Source organism: Lontra canadensis, unplaced genomic scaffold, assembly GCF_010015895.1.
Source record: "Lontra canadensis isolate GAN:19392208 unplaced genomic scaffold, GSC_riverotter_1.0 scaffold2, whole genome shotgun sequence".
NCBI lineage: Eukaryota > Metazoa > Chordata > Mammalia > Carnivora > Mustelidae > Lontra > Lontra canadensis.
The window spans coordinates 18,038,656-18,048,088 of NW_022630996.1; the positions used below are offsets into that span (position 1 = coordinate 18,038,656).

The following is a 9,433-nucleotide window of genomic DNA, read 5'->3' on the forward strand; positions in this document are numbered from 1 at the left end:
TGCAATCATTATAGACCATGGTTGTGCTGTTTGATGTTAGATCAGGCTCACCAACATTGATTCTTTCTTTTTTCCTCCCCTCAGATGTACATCCAGACAACGACACTTACTGTCTCCATGAGTTTAAGTGCTTCGGTGTCTCTGGGCATGCTGTACATGCCCAAGGTTTATATTATAATTTTTCATCCAGAGCAGAATGTTCAAAAACGCAAGAGGAGCTTCAAGGCCGTGGTGACAGCTGCCACCATGCAAAGCAAACTGATCCAAAAAGGAAATGACAGACCAAATGGAGAGGTGAAAAGTGAACTCTGTGAGAGTCTTGAAACCAACAGTAAGTCATCTGTAGACTTTCCGATGGCCAAGAGCGGGAGCACTTCCTAATAGATGTACGTTGAACATTCTTCTTCTAGTCTCGGGGACTCTGCTGCATGGTTCCAGGGGCATGGTGCTACTTACTCGCATACCATGAGACTGTCACGGCACCTAGAACCATTTGGTTAGAACCAAATGATTTCAAGGCGAGTGGCTCTTATCCAGAGCGTGACCATGCACACAAAATCTCTTTTACAAATATGACTCTTGTGGCTCCCCTTTGAGGCATTACCAAGCATCTGAAGCTTTTAACTATCTTCTATGTATTTTTTCTTTTAGAACTTAGGAACTACTCTTCGATCTTTGTTAGTTCAATATTGGTGGTTCTTTATTGGTTTATTGGTTGCTCAAAGACCTTACACAAATAAATGATATGGTATTTAGGGAAATGAGAAAACGAATGAGCCAACATGTTGGGTTAATCATAGTTAATATTTATTTCCCCCAAGTGGACCCTTGTTGGATATATTAAAATAGAGCTCTTCTCTGAAAGCCTCGTGACCCTGAAAATAGGGTCCTTCCTGTCAGCCACCACTCCACTTGTACCCTCCTGACTTTCCTTCTTCTTCTCTGTAGTCACCCCTGAAGGAACACATGATAACAACACACCAGCACCAAACTAATCCAGTAGAGTTTAACTGGTCCATTTTGGTATCTATGGAAGAGTAGCAAATAGGCTGAAGATTTGTATTGTAAAATACCAGGTAGCTGAGTACGGTAAAAACAAAACACTACAATTTTTACATTAGTAGTTTCCGTAGATGGATCAAAAAGATATGAAAGCTAAGATTCCTGCATTAGACCTCAGGCTTCCTGTTTTTTGGAAATATAACATACCTATTTAATAATTAAGGATAAAACCGTACGCAAAAATACACTCTTCCTCTCAGATTCCTCCAACGGGCTGTGTTCCCTATTCTCTGTACTTCTGACATGAAATACAGGGAAGATTAAGTGTAGATTTTATCTAATATAATTATTATAACATAAACCTTTCCTTACATCAAGATTTCCAGATGAACATTGTCTATTCTAATGCCCCATATGCAGAAATGGCTTAGAAGATAAGTATTGATCAGTTAAGTTTATTGGCTACAATTACTATCAGACTTCTTGGAATTATTGGTCAGATTTTTCTAGCAAGATGGCCTTCAGCTCACTAATAACCAAATTTAGTCATTTGTACATAAAGAAGCCTTTTAAGAATTCCACAAACACTCCCCACGTATTCACCTTTCTGCAAACATGAAACCTTGAAAAACTGCAAGAGAAGTCATGATAAAGACAGGTTTTGATAACAAATCATTATAATCATCTCTGATTATAGGTAAGCAATTTAGTAATAATGGGCCTATTTGGTCTTTTTGTAAAAGATGCACTATAACTACTATCAAAGGTGTCAGAGTTCAATGCGTGTGATGTGAAGGCAGAATTTCATCTGTGTTTTCCTACCTTGAAAACATCAGTGCCCGCAGTTAAAACCTGTCCTAGGATGCCGGGAAACTGCTGTTGGCCAGCTGTCGGCGTTTCTTGCTACAACTCACCAGAGCCTATAGCTGGACTTGTTTTTTAGCAACCATCTAAAAACCTTCAGGTAATATGGTTGCAAATGGGAACAACCAAACAGACATTGAAATAAATACCAGTCATCCCAAACTCACTTCTGGCAAGTGGTGGGGGAAAAAAAATTAATAAATTTTCCCACCCTTTTATTTTTATTTTGTTCTATTTTTTTTTAAAGATTTTATTTATTTATTTGACAGAGATCACAAGTAGGCAGAGAGGTAGGCAGAGAGAGAGGGAGGAAGCAGGCTCCCTGCCGAGCAGAGAGCCCGATGCGGAGCTCAATCTCGGGACCCCGAGACCATGACCTGAGCTGAAGGCAGAGGCTTTAACCCACTGAGCCACCCAGATGCCCCTTTTCCCACCCTTTTAAAAAATACATAGGTTCCCTGAAGAGGAATATTCCCAGCACTGATAAAGACTAATCCCATATTTAACAGAAGTAAGTCTCTTGTGTTTCGTTTTCCTTCTGTTATTTTCTGTTGACACTGAAGTGGAAATTATATAGCAAGCATGCATTTCCCTATCTTCTCTGAAATAAGAATGAGAGAGCATAAATGTGGGGCCTGTGTAGAAAGTTAGCCTGCAATATGCTGTAGGAGTCGGGTGCTTTTTCTGGAAGGTAAAAGAAAGTTCAAAAGGTGAATCAAGATAAAGTCAGTTACTACCTGAAAGATGGTTAAATTGTACTTTGGCAACTTTGGTATATTCATCTTTTACATAGTTTGATTTTAATAAATTGGGTCCAGATGAAGTGACACATTCAGGAGAGACAGCGTATGGAATCTTCACACATCCTCCCACAATCCCACTTCGGGAACCACTGTTGATCTTTGCTCCCTTCTATCACCAGCTGTCATGGCCTACATATGTCCCTGTTACCTCAATGACACATAACAGTGGTTTTGAGGCAAGAGTCTTCTAAAATCACACTCCCTACAAGTGTCAATAACCCTAATAACTGAAATGCAGTCTTTTTCTTCTAAAAGTGTGTCTTATGTCTTCAGAAGTAGATCTGAATATTGGGAAAGAATTTGTCCTCCAGCTGTACCTAGAACTGTGCCTCCTCAGATTTTTTTCCTCAAGCAAGGGTAGAGGCAGAGGGAGAGGGAGAGAGAATCCTCAAGCAGACTCTGTGCTGAGCATGATGTGGGGCTCAATCCCAGGACCCCAAGATCATGACCCCAGCATAAATCAGGAGACTATTGCTCAACAGAGTGAGCCACCCAGGCACCCCATGCCTCTTCAGATTTAAAATGCCTCCTCGGTGAGGCTCCTTGGTGGCTCAGTCGTTAAGTGTCTGCCTTCAGCTCGGGTCATGATCCCAGGGTCCTGGGATGGAGCCCTGCATCAGGATCCCTGCTCAGCGGGAAGCCTGCTTCTCCCTCTCCCACTCCCCCTGCTTGTGTTCCCTCTCTTGCTGTGTCTCTCTTTGTCAAATAAGTAAATAAAATCTTAAAAAAAAAAAAAAAAAAGCCTGCTGTGGGCATGGGTAGAGTCTGTTCTCAGTAAATCGAGTGCTGGTTAACCCATTGGAACAGTGTCCATGTTGCTGCAGTCTCACACCTCCTGCTGTGAGACTTGTGACAAGTCACCATTATAGTGACACAGGTGAAAGTGTTTTGTAAACTACAAGTCACCATATAAATAAGGTAGAAGTGTCATTGCTGCCTTGAAAATGTAGATTGCTCTATCATTAATAGAAAAGACTTAACATTCAAAAACTGTTTTAGCATTCCTCTTTCTTCTTCTTTTTTAATATGTGAAGGATTTGAGTAATTACGGCTACTACTCCATTGCTGGGATTTTTTTTTTTTTTTTGACCAATTAGCCTTGTGTTTTTGGTGTACATGCGATGCTTTTCCTTCTTGGCCATGGAGCTCTCTAGGTCCATTACACTTAGAAACTTTCATCTTAAAGATTACTTGCTAATGCCAGAAATTCTGGCCACATATTTAAGGTTTTAAAGCTTCAAAATCTCCGCAGAATAAATACAAGTAACGTGAAGCTGGAAGGGAGACCAGTGAGTCCATGTTAATTACTGAATTTGCAGAGTACTACATTTCACATAAAAAAAAGGTCAAGTGTTGTTTCATAAAAGTGTGTGGAAAGGGAGTTAGAAACAAAGTTGATGTGCATGAATTTATCAACTGTACCCAATTAACAAATGCTGTAACATGGTATTCCTTAAGCAGTGTTCATGAATCATTCATGAAAACAGCTGCTGCTGGGGGTGGAAATGCTTTCTCTGGCTTATGAACACAGTGTGGTGTCCACAAGGCAATTCACTATTGCTGTATTCCCAAACGATTGTCACCTAAGTATATTCATCGCTGCTGTAAAAACTCCCTAGTAGCTCACACGTACATCTCTGATCTATTTTGCTCTGTAATAACGTCCAGGATAAAGATTCTCGCAAGACTTCTGCCTTTCACAGTTTGTCCCTCATCACCGTTTTTCCGTTGACTAAATCATCTCTGTCCATAGCCTTGCATCCCTTTTTCTAACCATTAGAAAAATTAAGATGACTTTCCTTTTGTAAATTATAGTCAGAGTTCCCAGTAGAATTCTACCATCTTTTCCCCTGGGGATAACTTTGAAGAGTTCAAAAAATAAAGTATGAATCTTTAATTGGCTATAGAGTCTTAAAGTTGGAACGATCCTTGAATGGTCTGATCCAAATCACCTTCTGTTAAATTAACGTCTTCTGAATATCATCTTCTTCAAGGTCTTTTTGGCTCTAGTTCCTCTATTTGTACCATAATTTTTCTTTCAAGCTCTCTACAAACTTGATAAATATTTCCTACATGTTGACCACTATTGAAGATACTGAATAGAGCAGGACAGTGAACCATCATTTTAAGGGTCGTTCTTCTAACTCTTAGGACCATTTTTCTTCATCTTTCTTTAAAGACTATATGAAAGTCCTTCGAAAAATTAGTTGAAGTACAGAGTTTGTTTTCTTACAGGGAATTTAGAAGTATACGAGAGCAAGTTAGAAATTGTTAAAAACTTAAACAAAAAGTACACAAGCGTAAAAATCATTGTGTTTCACTTCACACCAAACTGAACATCACAGATGTTTAGCTTTATGGAAGGGGTGAATAGGAAAATAGGATTCCATATCTGTTATGCCAGACACAGCTGCTCCCTCACAGACCTACGCCACCTCCATTCTCACAAAACCCCAATGTTGTGGATTTGGGACCAGCTATGAAACTGAGGCCCAGTGACTTGGTTCACAGATCTTTTTTTAAACTCATTTTGTAGGGAAAAGAATGTAGTTCAAAACCAGGTCTAAAACCTACTTCCTTTCCGTGTGCCACAGTAATAACCCTTCTAGAAGTGTGAACAATGGAGATAAGAGAAGCAGATATGTCAGCTATTTTTGGCATGAGGCTCATAATATTCAATGAAATCAAAAATAGTAAAAACATGCTTGATTAGCACTTCCTTAGCCTCGCTGCATTTATTTTTGTGATTGTGAACTTTATGTGATCTCAGCCTCAGGTAAGAACTTGTTCCGTCAATTATGATGTTGACGTGAACTAAAATGGAATGAGTCTGATTGCCAGTCCTATGCCTCCAGAGGAAGAGCTTTATAATTTGCTTATTTAACATTCAAAAACTAAATAATTACCTAAAAATCTGTTTCATTCTGAATTGGATTTATGTGGCGAAATACATACATGGTTAGCATTTTTTCATATTTTTCTTCTTATGATTATGCACTCCAGAATTCCCCTGAAAAATAGGACATCATATTTGAATTTTAGAACAGAGATTTATTCTATCACATCTTTCCAAAAAAAAAAACCAAAGGTATTACTTGGATTTAAGTTTACATTCTCGGAAAATGAAAAGTATGAGTATGAATTTGACTTAGAATATTTTGTTATTCATATCTTTCTAATAATCTTACAGTAATAAGTTTTACTTTCTAGTGAGTTGGTACCAGAACAATTAAATGTATATTTCCTTCTTTGAGTCTTTTAAAGTTTTTAAAGTTTTAAAGTTTTAAAGTCTTTGAGTTTTTAAACATCTTCATTTGTACCCTTTGGTTGAAGTCAGAGCATAAGTATGTATTAGCAATACACACATTTACAAATATTCTATGTTCCTCATATTTTACTATGTTCACTTCTAGAGTCTAAAAGTATTATTTGTTTTTAAGGGGCACACGGGTGTCTCAGTCAGTTAAGGGTCCGACTCTCGATTTCAGCACAGGTCATGATCACAGGGTCTTGAGATCGAGCCCCACATCATGCTCTGCACCTGGTGTGGAGTCTGCTTGAGATTCTTTCTCTCTGCTCCTCTCTCTCTTCTCTCTCTCTTCCTCTCCCCCTCTCAAAATAAATACTAGAAAATTAAAACTATTATTTGTTTTTAAATGGAAAATATTCATTTTCAAAGCACAACTAGTTACATTTACTTGCCTGGTTTTACTTATCAAATCAGACTCAAAGAATTGAGGTCTTTAACTAAGGTTGTAAAAAAATATTTTTTTGTCTTTTGCGGGATAGATAATTTATGTGTTCTTTCATTTTTCATACTGTGTATCTTTGTTAGTCAAAACACACATTTAAGTTGAATTTCACCTGAATTTATTATGATTAGAACTTTTCCATTTTTGGTTTTCTGCTAAATACTATAAGTAAGACTAGTGGTTTTATGGATTAAAACTGCTGCTGCATTATTATTCCTGTGATCACTGAATTCCTACTACATGGTTTAAAAAATACATAACATTGTAAAAATGGAGTATCATAAAAATACTGAATATAGGATTTAATTTTTAAAATCATTTTAGCAAAATAATTTATTTTGATATACTATTAATTTGTCTTAATTTGTCTTAACAGCTTCCTCTACTAAGACAACATATATCAGCTACAGCAATCATTCAATCTGAAACAGGGAAATGGTACAATATGAAGAAATCTGGTACGTGATCTTAAACAATAAACATGATACCGCCAAAACTCACTCCTGGAGATCTCTGTAGACTACAATCAATCAAATCAATAGTCAATCCTGTAAGGAACACAAAGTAGCCATGAGCCAAAAGTATCAATGACAGAGTGAAAAAAAAAAAAAAAACATTTTATACAGTACAACCAATGAGTGTCAAGCTAAAGTATTGCTTACTCATAAGCAGTTAAAAAAAAAAATCACAAAAGGAAAACTAATGTTAGCTTGTGAAAAAAAAATGCTGTTGAAATAAACCATGTCTGATGTTATTCTTGTAAGTATTTTTCTGTGATTGTGAGAACTCCCATTCCTGTCCCACCTTGTTCAACTTGTATAAGACAATGAATCTGTTTCTTGTAATGGCTGACCGGACTGAAGCCCTGGGTTGTGCTAAAAATAAATGCAATGGTTGACGCATGCAATTTTTTATACAAATAATTTATTTCTAATAATAAAGGAATGTTTTGCAAATGTTGAGAGTTGTTTCGTTCCAGTTTTAAAGCCAAGGAATACTCATTCCAGTTGGCACTTTTGCTGTAAACTGATGATTTCCCTAAGGATTGTGTCTTTGTACATTCATGTGTGTAGGAAGAAGACTTTTATTCCTCTATGATAAAGCATTATTTGTGTAAGATTCTGTGAATATTTCAAAATTTATGTGGTAACTTTTCACAGTAATTGCTTTTTTTATGAAGAATCAAGCAAGAGCTTGAGGTAAATTGCTTCAAGTATTCTAATTAACAAATGATGAGTTAAACGTTACTATGGAGAATGTAATATGAAAATCACCGTCAAAAGTATATGGAAGGGTCACTGAAATTCTCCATGTTCTAAGTCAAAACTTTCACACAGTGAAATATTTCAAGGTATGTGCTATTAACCTTTGTTTACCTGGGCCTGGTATCCATTGAAATCAGTGAAGTAATGGGCCTTACCCAGTACATTCCTCAAAGCACAGAATTAGCATATCTATTCCCTTGGCATCTCTAAAGAAACCACAGTTCAGATAACATGTCAATGCTTTCTTATTTTCCAAATGAAAACATTCGTTGGTTCATAGCACAGTATCATTAAAGGGAGAAAAACAGGAAGCCTATGTCATGCTAATAAACCATGCTAGGATGGATAAAGGAGCCTGTTAAAGGCTTCCAAATCTGTTACCATTTTTGTCAGGGGCTCCTCAATGCTACACGATCCCAGACATCCATCAAGTCCCTGGGTCTCTACGATCATTTTGTTAGTAAATGTTCTCTCTGCTGAGTGAGCTTGGACGGCTCATTGCACTCCTTATAAAGAACTATCCATGCTCCATAACTTCAACCCAGATATTGACAGTCACCTTATTTAATAGAGAGTTGAAGGAGCACAGCCCCGGCTCCTGCACCGTGGAGTAACATTTCCTAGATACTTCCAGAGACAGAAAGCTGCATACAGAAGGAAATGTGTACTTACTGGTCTTCTCTGGAGTTTCTCCTATTAGTACTGGATGATATTTAAATCAAGGAATGAGGGCATTATTTTCGAAATTTCAAATAATCTGTGTTACTGATAAATACAATCCTGTAATCAGGATTCTCAACCCACCTCTAGGTGTGCCTTTCTAGATAAAACATAGCTTAAAATAAACTCATAGCTGCACATTTAGTATATTTTATTGTGCCATGTATCTGAGAATTGATAGCCATACCAAGAAAAGTAATTATAATTGTATATTACTAATTTTTAAGTTGACAGTTTTCTTTGTATTGGAGATTATTAATGGCTTTTACATATTTTTAATTTAATTTTAATGAGTAAGTATCCGTATGTTTGGTTGAGAAAAATGCTTGAATTTTAAACAGCCTGGGTTTCATTCGAAGAGCAAAATTCAAGTATGTTTTCACTTACTAATTGACTCTAATCAGGGTAAGTGGATGCAACAGGGTGATTATGACAGCAGAGCCTGCTCTTAGGCCAAGGTGGGTTATTGTTTTTTAAAGGCTTTAGGAAGAAAAATAAATTAAACATAACTCATGACATTTCAAAATTGTTCTTCCTATTACAAACTTACCAATGGGTTATTCTTTTTCTAAGTACTTTTTATAAATAATTGATACTTGTTTGGTGTTCTACAACATCTTACGTAACTCATAATAGAACTGAATAATAGTTCTTGTAGATTTGCATATCCCAATCTCCCTTTATAACGCTCTTTGGGGTGGGGGTATGCGGGGGTTCTTTCTTCTTGATGAAAATGATCACCTGCCCCAGACAGTGGGAAGAATAATTCCCACAACCTATTACAGTTGGAGCTGGAGAATTCTGACCTCCGCTGTGCTTTTTTTTCCTCAGGGATTTTGCTGAGGGCTCAGGAGGTAGTCATAGAGGCTGGGACAATGTAGGGAGGCATCCGGTAAGGAGAAGGATTTACCATGTGCTAGTAGTGGTTCACAAGTCCTATGCTTTAAAATGAACTGCCTGTGTACTATAGATAAGCAAATGCAAAGTTGCAAAAAATATAGTATTCTATTCTTTAGAATCGACCTTG

The 9,433-nt window shown here is 37.2% G+C and overlaps 1 protein-coding gene across 4 annotated transcripts in view; it reads left to right on the forward strand.

Annotated features, from left to right (window-relative positions):
- The window catches only part of GRM8 (glutamate metabotropic receptor 8), a 723,861-nt gene extending 716,418 nt beyond the window's left edge, over positions 1-7,443 (forward strand). For 3 of the 4 annotated variants that reach the window (XM_032870003.1, XM_032869998.1, XM_032870002.1), the window contains exons 10-11: positions 85-331; positions 6,798-7,443. In XM_032870003.1, the coding sequence (XP_032725894.1) occupies positions 85-331; positions 6,798-6,847 (297 nt within the window). In that variant the 3' untranslated portion in view covers positions 6,848-7,443. Of the gene's footprint in view, positions 1-84; positions 387-6,797 lie in introns of all 4 variants that reach the window. The other variant, XM_032870005.1, reaches the window with a different exon arrangement.
- The last annotated feature ends 1,990 nt before the right edge of the window (positions 7,444-9,433 follow it).